This window comes from Salvelinus sp. IW2-2015, linkage group LG20 (genome assembly GCF_002910315.2).
Source record: "Salvelinus sp. IW2-2015 linkage group LG20, ASM291031v2, whole genome shotgun sequence".
NCBI classification, from domain to species: Eukaryota; Metazoa; Chordata; class Actinopteri; order Salmoniformes; family Salmonidae; genus Salvelinus; species Salvelinus sp. IW2-2015.
Window position 1 is genome coordinate 17,010,547 of NC_036860.1, and position 19,981 is coordinate 17,030,527.

General features: G+C 42.7%; 1 protein-coding gene across 1 annotated transcript in view; it reads left to right on the forward strand.

Moving 5' to 3' along the window:
• The window catches only part of pitpnbl (phosphatidylinositol transfer protein, beta, like), a 38,533-nt gene extending 20,198 nt beyond the window's left edge, over nt 1-18,335 (forward strand). The window contains exons 8-11 of the mRNA XM_024012322.2: nt 5,824-5,901; nt 6,079-6,186; nt 8,944-9,066; nt 17,546-18,335. Of these exons, the coding sequence (XP_023868090.1) occupies nt 5,824-5,901; nt 6,079-6,186; nt 8,944-9,066; nt 17,546-17,593 (357 nt within the window). The 3' untranslated portion in view covers nt 17,594-18,335. The remainder of the gene's footprint in view (nt 1-5,823; nt 5,902-6,078; nt 6,187-8,943; nt 9,067-17,545) is intronic.
• Nucleotides 18,336-19,981: the final 1,646 nt, after the last annotated feature.

The window sequence follows — 19,981 nt, forward strand, 5'->3', positions numbered from 1 at the left end:
AGTACTTAATAGAGCCATGACTACATGGAACTCTATTCCACATCAAGTAACTCATGCAAGCAGTAAAATTTGATTTAAAAAACAACTAATGGAACAGCGGGGACTGTGAAGCAATACAAACCTAGGTGCATACACACACACAATAGCATATACACATTTTTTGTACTGTATATACAGTTGAAGTCGGAAGTTTACATACACTTAGGTTGGAGTCATTTAAAACCCGTTTTTCAACCACTCCACAAATTTCTTGTTAACAAACTATAGTTTTGGCAAGTCGGTTAGGACATCTACTTTGTGCATGACACATGTCATTTTTCCAACAATTGTTTACAGACAGATTATTTCACTTATAATTCACTGTATCAAATTCCAGTGGGTCAGAAGTTTACATGCACTAAGTTGACTGTGCCTTTAAACAGCTTGGAAAATTCCAGAAAATGATGTCATGGCTTTAGAAGCTTCTGATAGGCTAATTGACATCATTTGAGTCAATTGGAGGTGTACCTGTGGATGTATTTCAAGGCCTACCTTCAAACTCAGTGCCTCTTTGCTTGACATCATGGGAAATCAAAAGAAATCAGCCAAGACCTCAGAAAAAAATGTGTAGACCTCCACAAGTCTGGTTCTCTAATCTCATAAAACATTTTATTAAATGCTCAGTGCCATTGTCATCTGAGGGGTGGCCAGTCCTCTTCTGGCTTTGCTGGTTGAGATTATACAATATATGGCCAGGATGTTCAAACGCAGTGGCGTGCCTGGGGCCTGGGCCTTCAGTGAGGTACTACACAGTCCCGCCCGAATTAATCCACCTCTTATTATCATCATTATGATGCCATGGCTCTAGACACTATACATTTAGACAGAAACGCAGTATAACCAGGCGTTGCGTCACCTTGAAATTGACATTTTTGGGTTAACAGTGTTTACCCAAAAACATGACACAATCAATGAGTCTTTTCAATATTTCCCTTCACCTTTTCATTGTGCAGCTCCGTTGCCCTGTGCGCGTTGTTTTTGAGCTGTAGATCCACTCCGGTGTCCCCAAAAGTTTTCAAAAGCACAATTGCTTGTAAGTCCCAGCCGTACTTTGGAGTCTTGTTGCTGCCTTGGTTAGACAACTCAAGTTTGCAAACCCGGTGTGGCTCCAAACACCAAATCGATCACTTGCAAATAATAGGCATTCCCAGCAGTACAGTTTGCAGTGCTTCTCGGAGCCTTGTGAAGCCAATTGACAGCGCTCGTAGTTGAAACTTTGAAAGTGGCTTTCCCGCCTGTGACAGGCTTTGTGGCGTCGGGCGACCTCTCCTTACAATGTCTAACTTTTCTTAAAGTTCGTTGAGAATGGCGTTATAATTATATCCTCGACCAAATCGATATCTTCTCCTCCTTCCGCCATTGTGGGTTGAAAAAACAGCTTAGTAGTACGTGAATTAATTCGTTTATCAAATTCAGTTTCCTAGATCTGCATAGACCTGCCCATAGGACCTGCCTCTCAATATTGGTAATCCAATCAAAAGACGTGCACGTACTACGCCTGCTWGCTGGCTCCTGTGTAACACTGGAGCCAGCTAGCAGGCGTACAATAGCCAACTCTAAAGRMGATTGGTTGACACWAAATTTTKATTTCCATTCACTATAAGCTACAAGCGCCCGCACTGTTGATTCTGAAGGCCTGAGGGCAGATTTTAGACCCCTGGCAACACATGATGGCTGAATATGATTGGATAAAAGATCTAACATAAAGACCAGCCCTCCAAATCTCAACCTGGGGCTGGAAGCAGTGCAACCAAGAGGAAAGCTATGAAATGAAGAGTATAACTCTTACTCTGGGGAATAATTTAATACATATTTGTGGGAAAATATATTTAAAAAAATATATATATATTCTGATGTTTAGGCCAGCAGAGAAGGCCTTGCAGGCCCTGACGGCCCACCACTGTTCAAACGTTCATAGATGACCAGCAGGGTATTATTATAATAATAATAGCAGTAAAAATAATAATCATCACAGTGGTTGTAGAGGGTGTAGCAGGTCAGCACCTCAGGAATAAATGTCAGTTGGCTTTTCATAGCCGAGCTTTCCGATTTCCGACAGCAGGTGCGGTAGAGAGAGAGTCGAAAACAGCAGGTCCGGACAAGGTTGCACGTCCGGTGAACAGATCAGGGTAGTCACAGGCAGAACAGTTGAAACTGGAGCAGCAGCACTACCAGGTGGGCTGGGGACAGCAAGGGGTCATCGGGCCAGGTAGTCCTGAGGCATGGTCCCAGGGCTCAGCTCCTCCGGGAGGAGAGGGAGGGGGAGAGAGAATATATTAGAGGGAGCATACTTAAATTCACACAGAACACCGGATAAGACAGGAGAAATGCTCCAGACATAAGACTGACCCTAGCCCACCGACACAAGCTATTGCAGCATACATACTGGAGGCTGAGACAGGAGGGGTCAGGAGACACTGTGGCCCCATCTGACGATACACCCGGACAGGGCCAACCAGGCAGGATATAACCCCACCCACCCAATGCACGGCCCTCACACCAATACAGGGATATCTTCAACCACCAACTTACTAGCCTGAGACGAGGCTGAGTGTAGGCCACGAAGATCTCCCCCGCGGCACAAACCCGAGGGGGGAGCCAAACCCGGACAGGAAGATCATGTCAGTGACTCAACCCACTCAAGTGACACACCTTCCTAGGGACAGGATGGAAGAGCACCTATAAGCTTGTGACTCAGCCCCTGTAATAGGGTTAGAGGCAGAGAATCCCGGTGGAGACAGGGGAACCGGCCAGGCTGAGACGGCAAGGGCAGTTCGTTGCTCCAGTGCCTTTCCGTTCACCTTCACACCCCTGGGCCAGACTACACTCAATCATAAGACCTACTGAAGAGATGAGTCTTCAATATAGACTTAAAGGTTGAGACCGAGTCTACGTCTCTCACATGGATAGGCAGACCATTCCATAGAAATTGAGATCTATAGGAGAAAGCCCTGCCTCCAGCTGTTTGCTTAGAAATTCTAGGGACAATAAGGAGGCCTTCGTTTCGTGTTCGTAGCCTACGTGTAGGTATGTACGGCAGGACCAAATCGGAGAGATAGGTAGGAGCAAGTCCATGTAATGCTGTGTAGGTTAGCAGTAAAATCTTAATCAGCCCTAGCCTTTACAGGAAGCCAGTATTGAGAGGCTAGCACTGGAGTAATATGATACATTATTTTGGTTCTAGTCAAGATTCTAGCAGTCGTGTTTATCACTAACTGAAGTTTATTTAGTGTGTTATCCGGGTAGCTGGAAAGTAGATCATTACAGTAGTCTAATCTAGAAGTGGCAAAAGCATGGATTGACTTTTCTGCATCATTTTTGGACAACGTTTCAGATTTTTTGCAATGTTACGAAGATGGAAAAAAGCTGTCCTTGAAATAGTCTTGATATGTTCATCAAAGAGAGATCAGGGTCCAGAGTAACGCCAAGGTCCTTCATGCTTTTATTTGAGACAGTACAACCATCAAGATTGTCAGATCCAACAGAAGATCTCTTTGTTTCTTAGTACCTAGAACTAGCATCTCTGTTTTGTCTGAATTTAAAAGTAAAACGTTTGCTGCCATCCACTTCCTTATGTCTGAAACACAGGCTTCCAGGGAGGGCAATTTTGGTACTTCACCATGTTTCATCGAAATGTACAGCTGTGTATCATCCGCATAGCAGTGAAAGTTAACATTGTTACCAGTTGACATCACCAAGAGGTAAAATGTATAGTGAAACAATAGTAGTCCTAAAACGGAACCTTAAGGAACACCGAAACTTAGTTGATTTGCCAGAGGACAAACCATCCACAGAGACAAACTGATATCTTTCCGACAGTTAAGATCTAAACTAGGCCAGAACTTGTCCATGTAGACCAATTTGCGTTTCCAATCTATCAAAAGAATGTTGTTATCGATGGTGTCAAAAGCAGCACTAAGGTCTAGGAGCACAAGGACAGATGCAGAGCCTTGGTCTGACGCCATTAAAATGTAATTTACCACCTTCACGAGTGCAGTCTCAGTGCTATGATGGGGTCTAAAACCAGACTGAAGCATTTCGTATATTGTTTGTCTTCGGGGAGGCACTGAGTTGCTGCGCAACAGCTTTTTCAAAAAATGTTGAGAGGTGTGAGAGATTTGAGAGAGGCCGAATAGTTTTTTAAAATAATTTTTATTTAGCTTGATCACTTGCTAGCTAATTTGTCCTATTAGCTAGCTTGCTGTTGCTAGCTAATTTGTTCTGGGATATAAACATTGAGATGTTATTTTACCTGAAATGCACAAGGTCCTCTCCTCCGACAATTAATCGACACATAAAACAGTCAACAGAATCGTTTCTCGTCATCTCTCAACCTTCAAGGCCTTTTAATCTTTGAACTTATATGATGATGGGCATCTACACTTTCATAGTATTAACACGACAACCGGCAATGAGGAGATGGGAGAGGCAGGACTTGCAGCGCGATCTGCATCAGAAATAGGAATGACTTCTATTTTAGCCCTTGGCAACGCAGACGCTCGTTGGCGTGCGCAATATTTGAATAACATATATTCCTAAATTTATTTTGCAACGCGAGCGGTGTAGTCAGGGTATTAGCCAGCACCATCTTCAGATTAGCTGCCCCCTGGTAAACAGTGTACGATCACTGGATGATTCTCTTTAAGTCTGATACTGCGGGTAATGGAGTCGCTAAGGACTAGGGTTTTCAATTTGTCAGAGCTAATGGTGGGAGGCTTTGGCGGCTCAGACCCCGTAACTTGTGGAGGAGAGACCAGAGAAGGCTCGGCCTCTGACTCCGACTCATTGCTTAATGGGGAGAACCGGTTGACAGTTTGTCGGCTGAATGAGTGACACCTGTTGAGCATTCCGAAAGCATTTCCTTCCAGAAGCCATGAGAAAATTGTCATGTGGAATTTGACTGCGGTCATGACTCGTAACAGCCCTATTCATACCATGGATCATTTAGCTATTTGGATCTAGACTTTTAGGACCCTTTTAGGTATAACAAAAATTATGAATTTGGCCTTTACTACTATAGTCCATAGAAACGCATTGAATAACACGTTCATAAATGTCAAGAAGACAGTCAAAAAATAAATCATATGGTTTTAAAGTGTCTGTCCTATATCTAGGAGAATATTTCCTGAGCTTTCTTATATCTTTTTTGCACACATTTAACCCCATTTAATTTTGTTCGCACTTAAACTACCTCCATACTTCCATTTATTTGTATTTCAGACGAGTTCCTTGGGGCTTGAAGGGGTCTCATCTTTCTGTAGAGTGGACGTAGTTTACTGTGTAGACCGTTTGGACGCTACAGATGTTTTTGTCAGAAGACCCATGGTCTGACAAACACCGCTATAGCTCGGCCATCTTCCACCGCAGATGCAGAAGGCCCGACACAGGCTGATGCGGTGGATTGAGGCGTAGCGCATGCAAAAAAACTAATATCTCCTAGCATAAACTGAAGGATTTTGATGGGACTTTAAAATTGTTTTTACTTAGATTGACACATGGGTGTGTCAATAGACTCTTAAGGATGAATAGTTTTAGAAGAATGATTCCATTCCTGTCTGGCTAGCTAATAAACATACGGTGCAGATAAATACTTCAAATTAATTGTTTTACAACACATTTCTTATCACAGCACTGGCAAACCATAGTTGATTAACTCCCTGACCAAATGTTTGACTTTCTATACCATTTAAGAAGGTTCATGTCTAATTCCTTATTCTATGCATACTGTAGTCTATATGTAAAATGTATACATATTAAATACTTTTTCTCTGTTTTCATATGTAGGACTATAAGCCAGAGGAAGACCCAGCCATCTTCCATTCGGAGAAAACTGGAAGAGGACCGCTGGGACCAGGATGGAAGGCATGTCTGAAATTACACTTGTTCTGTTTTAATTTACCATATTTGACCATAGATTTTCAAAGTACAAGAAGCATATTTGTTTTCCAAATCTAGCTTTGAATAGAAGTGATTTACATGTTAAATCTGGGTATCCTTTGCCTCGCTCATTCCTCCCCTTCACTCTCTTTTACTGTGTAGAAGGAGCTCCACAACAGTAACTGTCCCTATATGACTGCCTATAAGCTTGTAACGGTGCATTTCCGCTGGTGGGGGCTGCAGGGACGAGTGGAGAACTTTATTCACAAGGTAAGAGCTTAGAAGAGCTAAGAGCATCATTATATTCACTAGACTTTTTGCTGCACCGTCTTCTTCGCAGATCCCCAGATTTTAAACTTTTCTATTGAAATTACAACCTTTTCTTACCTTTGGATGTGGCTTGGCAACGCAAGATTCTTGCTGCGCAGCTCAAATTTACAGTGAACATCACAGAAGCCAGTAAGCATGCATTTAACAAACTATTGAACTTTGCCAACAACTTGTTTTTATTTTGTCTTTTTTTTTTTTACATTAATTTTTTTGCCCCTTTTTCTCCACAATTGGTCTTGTCCCATCTCTGCAACTCCCGTACGGACTCGGGAGAAGCCTATGCCGAGACCCCTGCGTCCTCTGAAACACAACCCAGCCAAGCTGCGCTGCTTCTTGACACAATGCCCGCTTAACCCGGAAGCCAGCCACACTAATGTGTTGGAGGAAACACCGTACACCTGGCGACTGTGTCAGCGTGCATTGAGCCTGGCCCGCTACAGGAGTCTCTAGTGCGCGATAGGACAAGAACATCCCTACCGGCCAAACCCTCCCTTAACCTGGACGACACTGGGCCAATTGTGCACTGCCCCATGGGTATCCCGTTCGCGGCCGGCTGTGACAGAGCCTGAACTCAAACCAGGATCTCTAGTGGCACAGCTACGCAGTGCCTTAGACCACTGCGCCATCTTTGCCAACAACTTTTAACGTTAAACATTTTACACTGTTGAATAATGCAACTAAACCATATTTCACTTGTCAATAATGCAACAAATAACGAGGCTATATACATGGGGGCACTGGTACCGAGTCAATCAAATTGTATTTGTCACATGCGCCGAATACAACAGTGAAATGCTTACTTACAAGCCCTTAACCAGTTTTAAGAAAAATACCACAAAAAATAATTAAAGAGCAGCAGTAAAATAACAATACGGTAGCAGCAACATTGTGTACAAAATAAGTTACAATGTGAAATAGCACGGTTGGTTAAGAGCCCATCCCTTCCGGCACCATATAATGTGCTGGGTTAGTCGAGGTAATTTGTAAAGTGACTGCATAGATAATAAACAGCGAGTAGCAGCAGTGTAAAAACAAAGGGCGGGGTGTCAATGTAAATAGTCCGGGTGGGCCTTACTCTGACACTGCCGAGTATATAGGTCCTGGATGTCAGGAAGCTTGGCCCCATTGATGTACTGGGCCGTACACAGTACCCTCTGTAGCGCCTTACGGTCATTTGCCGAGCAGTTCCGAAGCTAAACAAAATCATTTCTGCATTCTCCTAACATCATAGATTATTAACTACTAGTTAGTAGCTAACATTAGCATTCAGCTATCTGAACCTTAGCTTTTACATTGCAACTTTTGCGTATTAAAGTTAGCTTAGAATGATCAATATCATGAAAATCATTACATGAGATGAAAGCAAATTGCGACCTGAAAATGTTGGTCACTGGTAGGATATATTTAACCTTTATTTAGCCAGGGAGTCATGCTGGGACCACGGTCTCTTTTGCAGATGAGCCCTGCAAGAACACATCAATAAACAACAATTACACTATTGTTAGGTTCTTTATTTTTCAGAGTAAATAACTCATGGATACTAGACAAGCTTTAACCAAGTTTAATTATCCCCAAAGGTTCTGTACAGCTGTATTCAGACAGCAAAACATTTCTCACCATCACAGTTATATACCTCCACTTAAAACACTCCTCCTTCTCTCCAATCCTTACATTTTATGGTTCTACAGGAAGAGAATAAACAGGATACCAAACCTTTATTACTCCCTTAAGAGAATCTGTCCTCCCCTCTCTGACCTCAATCCCTCCATCTAATTCACAGATGTCCATCTGTCTCCCCTGTTTCACACATTGCTCTCCTCTCGTCCACCCAACACATTCCGAAGCCATCTGTCTTTCTTCAGAGAACCATTAACTTCTGACATAAAGCCAAGTCTTTTTCATTTCCTATCATTCATTTAATATCTCAATGTTCAAAGTTTTGCCGATTCCAACACTATACACGTAAAATTACACAATACATGAAACGCAAACATGAAAAGTAAAACACAATCATATGAAACAAATGCATTCTTCAGTAAACAGGTCCTGTAACATCTGCCTGAATTGACAGAGGCACCAACTTTAGGGAGTTTTGGAGATCATTCCACATGAGGCACAAAAAAATGAAAAGCAGATTTACCTTACTCAATGGAGATTGAAAAGATTTCCAGGGTTATATAGACTGGAAATTTGTTTTAAGAACCGTTTCACTTGAACTGGTTCTGAACTACTGTAAAATGCATATCCCTACCAGAGAGAGAGCCCTCAAAGATCCCAACAAAAAATAAATTGTCCTGCATGATCTCTTTGTGGTAGTACATTCCAATTATCTTTTTTTTTTAAATATATGTAAAGCAGATTGATATGCCCTACTAGATTTAGGATGGATCAATAAGAAAATTCTATTGTGGGGCCTTGCTTGTGTAAGAAAGGTTGAGGACCCCTGCTCTAAGCTCTCTCGATTGCTTAAAAACACATCTTCTCATTGTCTCCTCCCTTTCATTTGCAATGATTGGAAAATAACTTGACAGGTGAAGACAATAGGGTAAAGGTCGTCATTAGGCAGGTTTGTACCTAGTCACTTTAAGATCAGTGCAATGACAATTAGAAAAAGAGTTCCATAAGAATATATCCCTCTCTCTCACCACACTCTCATATCCCCTCTTCTGCCCTCCATCCCTCCCCCTCCTGGAGCAGCAAGAGAAGCGCCTCTTCACTAATTTCCATCGGCAGCTCTTCTGCTGGCTAGACCGTTGGGTGAACCTAACCATGGATGACATCCGCCGGATGGAGGAGGAGACACAGAGAGAGCTGGACCAGGTATGCATTCATAAACCCTGATATTGAATGAATATTGGGCACCATTTTCTGCCTGCTAAACAGTCCTTACTATTACCTGTACAGTCTCCAATGGTGTTCAATTTGGTGTTCATGCACTTGTGAAAAAGGAGCGGTACTATTTACTTTAGAGGAGTTCTACTCATTGATACCTTTACTCTTGTAAATGGCACATATGAAACCATATAGAGACAAAGTGCATTGGAAATCTCACTTTAAAAATAGTTAGAATGTGTGACAAAATACATACAGTGCATTCGGAAAGTATTCAGACCCCTTGACTTTTTCCACATTTTGTTATGTAACAGCCTTATTCTAAAATGTATTAAATGGTATCTCTGGTATCTCCAGAGTTGTTCGATCAGGTTGAAGTCCGGGCTCTGGCTGGGCCACTCAAGGACATTCAGAGACTTGTCCTGAAGCCTCTCCTGCGTTGTCCTGTTGGAAGGAGAACCTTCGCCCCAGTCTGAGGTCCTGAGCGCTCTGGAGCAGGTTTTCATCAAGGATCTCTCTGTACTTTGCTCTGTTCATCTTTGCCTCAATCCTGCCTAGTGTCCCAGTCCCTGCCACTGAAAAGCATCCCCACAGCATGACACTGCCACCGCCATGCTTCACCGTAGGGATGGTGCCAGGTTTCCTCCAGACATGGTATTCAGGCATGGTATTCAGGCCAAAAAGTTAAATCTTGAATTCATCAGACCAGAGAATCTTGTTTCTCATGGTCTGGCAGATAGCCTAGTGGTTAGAGCATTGAGCCAGTAAACGGATGGTTGCTAGATCGAATCCCCGAGCTGACAAGGTAAAAATCTGTCGTTCTGCCCCTAAGCAAGGCAGTTAACCCACTGTTCCCCTAGCGCTGAAGACGTGGATGTCGATTAAGGCAGCCCCCCCCCCCCCTTCTGATTCAGAGGGGTTGGGTTAAATGCGATAGACACATTTCAGTTCGACAACTGACTAGGTATCCCCCTTTCCCTTCTTTAGGTTCCTTTTGGCAAACTCCAAGTGGGCTGTCATGTGCCTTTTACTGAGGAGTGGCTTCCATGTGGCCACTTTACCATAAAGGGCTGCAGAGATTGGTTGTCTTTCTGGAAGGTTCTCATCTCCACAGATGAACTCTGGAGCTCTGTCAGTGACTATCAGGTTCTTGGTCACCACCCTGACCAAAGACCTTCTCCCCCGATTGCTTAGTTTGGCTGGGCGGCCAGCTCTAGGAAGAGTCTTGGTGATTCCAAACTTCTTCCTTTTAAGAATGATTGAGGCCACTGTTCATGGGGACCTTCAATGCTGCAGACATTTTTTGGTACCCTTCCCCAGATCTGTGCCTCGAGACAATTGTCTTGGAGCTCTACGGAGAATTCCTTCGACCACATGGCTTGGTTTTTGCTCTGACATGCACAGTCAACTGTGGGACCTTATATAGACAGGTGTGTGCCTTTCCAAATCATGTCCAATCATTTGAATTTACCACAGGTGGACTACATTCAAGTTGTAGAATCATCTCAAGGATGATCAATGGAAACAGGATGCACCTGAGCTCAATCTCAAGTCTCATAGCAAAGGGTCTGAATACTTGTGTACGGCACACCTTTTATTTTTAATACATTTGCCAAAATAAAATAAAAACAGTGTTCGCTTTGTCATTATGGGGTATTATGTGTAGATTGAGGATAAAAACATATATTTAATTAATTTTAGAATAAGGCAGTAACGTAACAAAATGTGGAGAAAGTCAAGGTGCCTGAATACTTTCCAAATGCACTGTATATATCCAAAGAGATGTCAAAAGAAAACAGCTAAAATAAACAAATGCAGATAGTTTGCTGTCATTTCAGCTGGAGAGTTTTACATCTTTGTTTGCTGTCGACAGCTTGTTAGCTAGCAAGTGACAAGAATGTTAGACGGCCTTCATTGCAACCATTCTTTGATTGCTTAGCAACGAAAAAGCATTAGCAACCAGATTATTGTCCAGACTATTTCTTCGAGGCAAAGATGAACAGAGCAAAGTACAGAGAGATCCTTGATGAAAACCTGCTCTAGAGCGCTTAGGACCTCAGACTCGGGGCGAAGGTTCACCTTCCAACAGGACAACAAACCTAAGCATACAGCCAAGACAACGCAGGGGTGTCTTTGTGACAAGTCTCTGAATGTCCTTGAGTGGCCCAGCCAGAACCTGGACTTAAACCTGATCGACCATCTTTGGAGAGACCTGAAAATAGCATTGCAGCGACTCTCCCGATCCAACATGACAGAGCTTGAGAGGATCTGCAGAGGACAATGGGAGAAACTCCCCATATACAGGTGTGCCAAGCTTGTAGCGTCATACCCAAGAATGCTGTAATTGCTTTAGCTGTAATTGCTGCTAAAGGTGCTTCAACAAAGTGCTGAGTAAAGGGTCTGAATACTTATGTAAATGTATGTATATGTAATGTATATTTCAGGATTTTTATACATTTGCAACAATGTCTAAACAAGTTTTTCCTTTGTCATTATGGGGTATTGTGTGTAGATTGAGAAAAAAAACACAATTTAATACATTTTAGAATAAGGCTGTAACGTAACAAAATGTAGAAAAAGTAAAGGGGTCTGAATACTTTATGAATGCACTTTACATATCAATGATGCTCATGCATGATTTTTCCTTGCTCAGAGAAGTTGTTGTCTTGTCAGGACACTGTTCACTCTATGGTACAAGGATAATAGCAGTTGTAAATTGCAACATTGAGGTCATAGAGGCAGTCCGCACGGTTTATACAAACCAGTCATTGGATTTTTCTGTTGCTTTAACCATTTTAGAGAGGGAAGCTCTTTCTGGCAAATGTCAAACATCAGGGTTTGATACTGTGACCAAACAGTCACATTTGCAGCTGTTTGACTTGGCAGTGCGACACACATTTTTTATTGGTCTCAAGGGTGCCAGTGATTGATAGATTTTTTTAATTTATCCATTTCAAAAATGTTTTGACCTAATCACGTTAGTTTTTGGTTCACAATTTGCTATTTTTAATGATTTATTGAAACTAATTTGCAATTGACCAAAAATAAACTATATTTCCAGAGGCAACAACGCCACTGGATTGCCTGTCTGTGCACGTAGGGCCTATATGTCTACCACAGTGGCGGACAGTGCCGTTTAAGATGAGGGAGGATGATTTTATTTTCATAACCATGGCCTTATTCTTATTACAGCATATTGGATGACTCATTCATATTCCATTCACCCAGTTCAATGTAACAGCGATAGGTTTAGGCTACTACATGATACTTAAATTTACCCTATACCCATCATGAGGTTGCTACAACCTAGCCTATGAATGAAAGTTTAAAACGTAGGTGCACACAGTTCGAGAGACAAATGAGGTGACCAACCGTGACATTCAATACCACCTTGCACACATTTGCCTACATCTAGCTGATATGGGGTGTAATCATTAGTCCAACAGTTGCAAACGAGTTTCTATTGGACAAATTCAGGTATGTTTATCCCCGTTTTGTTCCGTTTACTTTCTTTTGAAGAAATGTTTTTCAACAGAATCGGCAGAATGAATACACCCCTAATCACGCATAAACAGAGTTCACTCATAACAGCCACGTTATATTCCTTCGCTTCGCTTGTGGACTTCAATGCACAAATCATCAGCTGTATGTAACTAGGGCTGTTGCGGTGACCGTATTACTGCAACACCAGCGGTCACTGGTCATGAAGGCTGTCAAATTCCACATGACCGTTTAGTCACAGTTATTAGGCTTCTCCAAGCTCTGATGCTGCTGCTTATCATTAGTAACCTGCCAAACTTGCTAACTGCCTGTTACTCAGCACTCTGTTGTCCCTCAAATCACTCTGACATCAATGAAATGCAATTGAAAATCTAATCACTTCATGAGAGGGGTGAAGAGGCAGTGGCTCAGGTGGTTGATGTCCTTGATGATCTTTTTGGCCTTCCAAAAACATCGGGTGCTGTAGGTGTCTTGGAGGGCAGGTAGTTTACCCCCGTTAATGCATTAGGCAGACCACACCACCCTCTGGAGAGCGTTGCGGTCGGTGCAGTTGCCGTACCAGGCGGTGATACAGCCCGGCAGGATGCTTTCAATTGTGCAGCTGTTAAAGTTTGTGGGTTTTCGGTGCCAAGCCACATTTCTTCAGCCTCCTGAGGTTGAAGAGGCTCTTTTCTGCCTTCTTCACCACATTGTCCTGTGTGGGTGGTCCATTTCAGTTTGTCAGTGATGTGTACGCCAAGGAACTTGAAGCTTTCCACCTTCTCCACTGCAGTCCCATTGACATAGATGGGGGGGGGTGCACGCTCTGCTATTTCCTGAAGTCCACAATCATCTCCTTTTGTTGACATTGAGTGGGAGGTTGTTTTCCAGGCACCACACTCCCAGAGCCCTCACCTCCTCCTTGTAGGCTGTCTCATCATAGTTGGTAATCAAGCCTACCACTGTAGTGTCGTCTGCAAACTTGATGGAGTTGGAGGCGTGCTTGGCCACACAGTCATGGGTGAACAGGGAGTACAGGAGGGGGCTGAGCACGCACCCTTGTGAGGCCCCAATGGTGAGGATCAGTGGAGGTGATGTTTCCTACCTTCACCACCTGGGTGGCAGCCCGTCAGGAAGTCCAGGACTCAGTTGCACAGGGCGGGATTCAGTTCCAGGGCCTCAAGCTTAATGATGATCTTGGAGGGTACTATGGTGTTGATTGCTGAGCTATAGTCAATAAACGGCATTCTTGTCCAGATGGGATAGGGCAGTGTGCAGAGTGATGGCGATTGCATCTATTGCGGCGATAAGCAAATTGAAGTGGCTGTAGGGTGGCAGGTAAGTTAGAGGATGTGAWATGATCCTTGACTAGTCTCTCAAAGCACTTCATGATGACAGAGGTGAGTGCTACGGGGTGATAGTCATTACGTTCAGTTACCTGTGCCTTCTTGGGTACAGGAACAATGGTGGCCATCTTTAAGTGTGAGACCAACCGTTATTTGCTTGACAATCACCGGCTGACAATTTTGTGACCGCCACAGTCCTATATGTGACCAGGCGAAAAACCTTTCCCAAGCCAAACCTCTACACACAGCCTACGTCGTTGTCACCATATTAGCTAAAGTAACGTCATAGTCAGCATAGCTAATAGCAGTGGTGGATAAAGTACCCAACTGTCATACTTGAGTAAAAGTAAAGATACCTTAATAGAAAATAACTCAAGTGAAAGTCACCCAGTAAAATGCTACTTGAGTAAGTCTAAAAGTATTTGATTTAAAATATACATAACCAGATGGCACCATTTTTATTTATTTAAAAAATGTAATTGCGAAAAGCCAGGGACACTCCAACACTGACATAATTTACACACAAAGTGTGTGTTTAGTGAGTCCACCAGATCAGAGGCAGTAGGGATGACCAGGGATGTTCGGTTGATAAGTGTGTGAATTGGACTGTTTTCCTGGTCTGCTAAGCATTCAAAATGTAATGAGTCATGTTGGGTGTCATGGAAAATGTTGGTGTAATGGTGTAAAAAGTACAATAATTTCTTAAATGTAGTGAAGTTTAAGTAGTCAAAAAATATAAATAGTAAAGTATAGATACCCAAAAAAACTAAAGTAGTATTTTAAGTACTTTACACCACTGGCTAATATAACTAATGTGTTTGTAAACCAGCTACAATCATGCAGTAATGTTAGTGTAAGCAGTTACACCGGTGGGCCCCGGTGGCAATAAATTAGTAATACCAAAAGCTTACCTTGACTTGGAAGAGTGCCAGTGTTGTTGGAAAGTCATAGCCACCTAGCTAAAATAGCATCCCTCTGTTTGAGCAGGGTGTTTCAGTAGGCTAAACTAGCTAGCTGCATTTGGTAACTAAGTAAGTGAAAGTTAAACACCGGAAGTGCTACCTTGTCCCAGACCTGCTGTTTTGGACTTTCTCTACCGCACCTGCTGTCTCTTACTCTGGATGATTGGCTATGAAAAGCCAACTGCTGGTATTCTATGAACGTTTGAACATCTTGGCCATGTACTATTATAATCTCCACCCGGCACAGCCTGAAGAGGACTGGCCACCCCTCAGAGTCTGGTTCCTCTCTAGGTTTCTTTGTAGGTTCCGGCCTTTCTAGGGAGTTTTCGTGCTTCTACATCTGCATTGCTTGCTGTTTGGGGTTTTAGGCTGGGTTTCTGTACAGCACTTTGTGACATCGGCTGATGTAAAAAGGGCTTTATAAATACATTTAATTGAAGAAAAATACACTTCTCCTTGATTTTGGAAGAAATGAATTTCTTAAGAACTGTTAAACTATTTTATTTTTTCTCTGAGTCATCTACTCACCAAATGTTATACACTGCAGTGCTAGCTAGCTGTAGCTTATGCATTCAGTACTAGATTCATTCTCTGATCCTTTGATTGGGTGGACAACATTTCAGTTCATGCTGTAAGAGCTCTGATAGGCTGGAGGACGTCCTCCGGAAGTTGTCATAATTACTGTGTAAGTCTATGGAAGGGGATGAGAACCATGAGCCTCCTAGGTTTTGTATTGAAGTCAATGTACCCAGAGGAGGACGGAAGCTAGCTGTCCTCCGGCTACACCATGGTACTACCCTACAGAGTGCTGTTGAGGCTACTGTGGACCTTCTTTGCAAAATAGTGTGTTTTAATCAGTTAAAATCAGGGGAAATTAATTAATTAAACTATAAATATCAGCTACTAGAGCGACTGAAATGACTGCAACACTTAACAAAGAGCTGCAGTAAGTTTCAGAATGGGTGGCAAGGAAGAAGTTAGTCCTAAAATATTTCTAAAACTAAAAGCATTGTATTTGTGACAAATCATTCACTAAATCTAGTAATAAATAATGGTGAAATTGAGCAAGTTGAGGTGACAACTGCTTGGAGTAACCCTGGATTGTAAATTGTCATGGTCAAATCATATTGACACAACAGTAGCTAAGATGGGGAGAAGTCTGTCCATAATAAAGCGCTTCTCTACCACCTTAACCGCACTATCAACAAGGCAGGTCCTACAGTCTCTAGTTTTGTCGCACCTGGGCTACTGTTGAGTTGTGTGGGCAGGTGCCACACAACTCAATTGGTGCAGAACAGGGTAGCACGGCTGGCCCTTGGATTCACACAGAGTCCAAACATTAATAATATGCATGTCAATCTCTCCTGGCTCAAAGTGGAGGAGAGATTGACTTCATCGCTACTTGTATTTGTGAGAGGTATTGACTACTGGCACACAGCTCAGACACCTGTGCATACCCCACAAGACATGCTATCAGAGGTCTATTCACAGTCCACAAGTCCAGAACAGACTATGGGAGGCGCACAGGACTACATGGAACTCTATTCCACATCAGGTAGACTACATGGAATAGAGTTCCATGTAGTCATGGCTCCATGTAGTACTGTGCGCCTCCCATAGTAGAAGCAGATAAAATACACCTTTGGAACAGCGGGGACTGTGAAACACATGCATACACACACGATGACATACACACGTACACATGGATTTTGTGTTGTGGAGTAGTGGCCTTAGGGCACACACTTAGTGTGTTATAAAATMTTACATTCATAACAGATTTCACAACTGCTTTAATTTTGCCAGACCCCAGGAAGAGTAGCTGCCTTGGCAGCAGCTAATGGGGTTCCAGAATAAATACAAAGGGCTCTATTCAATCTGTAAAGCTGAAGCGTTACAGATTCCGCAATATAATTTTAAAGGGAATTTCCGATTGAGCCGACATATGCAGCATTTACCATGAATGCAGTCTCCTCTAAAGCAGGAATATTGAAATGTAAAGGCAATCACACTGTAAAGATAAACTTCTGTGATGTGGATTGAATAGAGTCCTAAGTGTCTTGCTCAAGGGCACAGCGACACGTGATATAATCTAGGATTTGATACCTACAACCCCCTGGTTAACAGCTCACTTCCTGACCGATTTTTCCCCATCGGACCTGGGATTAGAACTGGCAACCCTCCTGTTGCTGGCTTGCATCTCTGACCACTATGCTACTGTGCTTGCCACCTCGCAAGGCTACCTTACGAGCATGTCCAGTGTAGTCAGGCCAGGCAGTCCACAGCTGCTGTCAGATCAGCAGCACAGGATCGGCAGCACGACCAGGTGGACTGGGGACAGGCACAGCCAGCAATCATCGGGCCAAGGTGTCCTCAGCTGTCGTCCTACGGTCTCAGGCCCTCCGGAAGGGGAGAGAAAGAGGGGAGTTACTGGGAGAATGCTTACGATCACATGGCCCACCGGATATGACAAGTTGACCCTAGCCCCTCTCAACATACTGTATAAGCTATTGCAGTAGTTGTCATACAAGACTGTACACTAAATGTGTTTTGCTATGGCTTAAAATCATATTTTAACAAAAATGTATGTTGCTTTCGTGGAATGTCTGGAAAATGTGTGATTGGATGCATTTTTACATGTTGCTGTTATATAATGTATGGTTTTTCCTCTGCTTTTTTCAGATGCGGAATGAGGGATCTGTCAGAGGAATGAAAGCAGGAGAAGACTAGACAGAGGGCGGGAGAAAGATTGGATGGAAGAGAGGGATATGGGGCTATGTTCAATCAACCATTATTCGACCTTCAGTCCCCCCATGGCCATTCACAGCGTGCCACATCACCGAGTCCTTCCACACATGAAACTGTCATCCCTCATCCAGGAAGTGTCTGTGTGTGTGAGAGTGTATGGTTTCTATGAGAGAATGTGTTTGAGTGTGTATCTTTGTCATAGTTTTTGTCCTTGCTTTTCCGTTGGCTCTTAACCTCATTATTTGCTGGCAAATTCATTGTTTTTTACCAAAAAATATTACACGATATCAACCTTTTTATATTAAGTATTATTACCCTCACTGTTTTTTTTATTCATTTTGAACCATTAGCTCGTGACTATGCCAGTGAATCCCATAAATCACCCCCACTATTAAGTCTGTGGTGCATTTCTCCTATTTACACATGTATCTAAATTATGATGATAACCAATCACTTATTTTAATTCAAATGTATGCTACTTCAAGTCTCAGTGGTAGCTTCAGATTGAAGAGAACCTGTGAGATGGTCACCATTTTATTGCAGACCTATGAAAGTTTTGAGATGATTGAGTGGATGACATGTCTTTTAAACTTGAGTGTAACCAGTGGAACCCCTCCCGCCTCTGCCCAGACCACGCTTCCAAAGAGTTGGGTTGGCCAGGTAACTTTTGGAGAGTTGAGTCTGATTTACAATAATAATAAAGACTAATATTGACTATCATGAAGCACGGGGTACTGTAGATATGTTGGTAATCCCATCTTTTTCAGTCTGTGTTTCACCGTACTTGGGTGTCAGCTTGACATTTTGAATTTCACTTCTGGTCTGCTTGTTTTTCTTGCCAAAATATTCCCAGGGTCCTGGGATTAAGCAATTTATGCTTTGCAGCGAATGCCTTCTATTTCATCGATTGGATATAGCAAACTTATATTCAGTAGTACTGATGTATTGCTATTGTAGAATGTGATACCACTATTTGTGTAGAACTGATAGCTAAGAAAAAGGTTTCAGAGGAATTAACACAGTATGTCAGGTGTCAACATAGGTCAAATGGGACAATGTTAATGTTTTACAGACACTGCTCGCTTTACTTCTGTAGAGTAACCGATGTGAAATGGCTAGCTAGTTAGCGGTGGTGCGCGCTAGCAGCCTTTCAGTCGGTGATGTCACTTGCTCTGAGACCTTGAAGTAATGGTTCCCCTTGCTCTGCAAGAGCCGCGGCTTTTGTGGAGCGATGGGTAACGATGCTTCGTGGGTGACTGTTGTTGATGTGTGCAGAGAGTCCCTGGTTCGAGCCCGGGTATGGGCGAGGGGACGGACGTAAAGTTAAACTGTTACAAGAGCATGACACTGATATCTAATCAGAGCCAAGTAAGCTGCATTAACTTGAACAAAGCGCTGTGTGTTAAATGACAATTGTTTCCATTAATACCTTTTAATGCATTTAAATGCCAAGCATGCCCCAGCAGTCTGTGGAAAACTTTACTGGGTTGGCACTTTCATAGGGACAAGAGGGGCATTGCCACATTTAGGGATAGATTCAATCCGGACAGCAGAAGAGCCACATTATAGTGCGATAATTATGATTTCCGATTGAGCCGATGTATGCAACATTTGCCTTGAATGCAGTCTCTGCAAATGTGGCCTTTAAATTTCGCCGTCTGAATTGATACTAGGCCTTGATTAATCTACTAAATGGACTGACAAATATAAAGCCTTTAATAATGGATCTCGACTGGATTTAACACAGTATTGTAACTACATTTTGAAAAGGTAGGTCATCTCTTGGTACAGTTTTCCCTACCAAACTTTGGGGATCTTCATTTTGATAAGAGAAAAAAGTATACACTGTGGATAACGGGGGGCTGCATCAACATTTTAAACATTGTTCAGGTTGGAACCCAGCTGAAGTGGTCTAACCCAGCCCAAACTCGGTCCTTCCCCCCGGGTGCACGTTTTGTTTTTTTCCCCACCACTAACTACAACGCTGATTCAAATCACTCAAAGCTTTGATTATTTGAATCAACTGTGTAGTACTAGGACCAAAACGTGCACAGGGGGGTTTGGGAAACCCTGGTTTAAGGGACCAGTCAAAATTTACAGAGATTGTTACCTGGAGGGAAATGGGGCAGGGTCATGCTTTTTCAATTTCATTCAGGGGGAGGGTTTAGTATTTATTATGTTTTTGTCTAGAGGATGGCCATGCAATTTGTAATGGATTAAATGTCAGTATTTGTCAGCATTTTGAATTTTACTTATTGAATTAGGCAGTGTAACTTGTGTACAACCTTGCTCTCTTTCTCCTTGCTGCCTGGCTGGGTGGGTATTTCACTTTTACTTTTTCATTGGCTGTTCGATCAGTCACTCTGATTT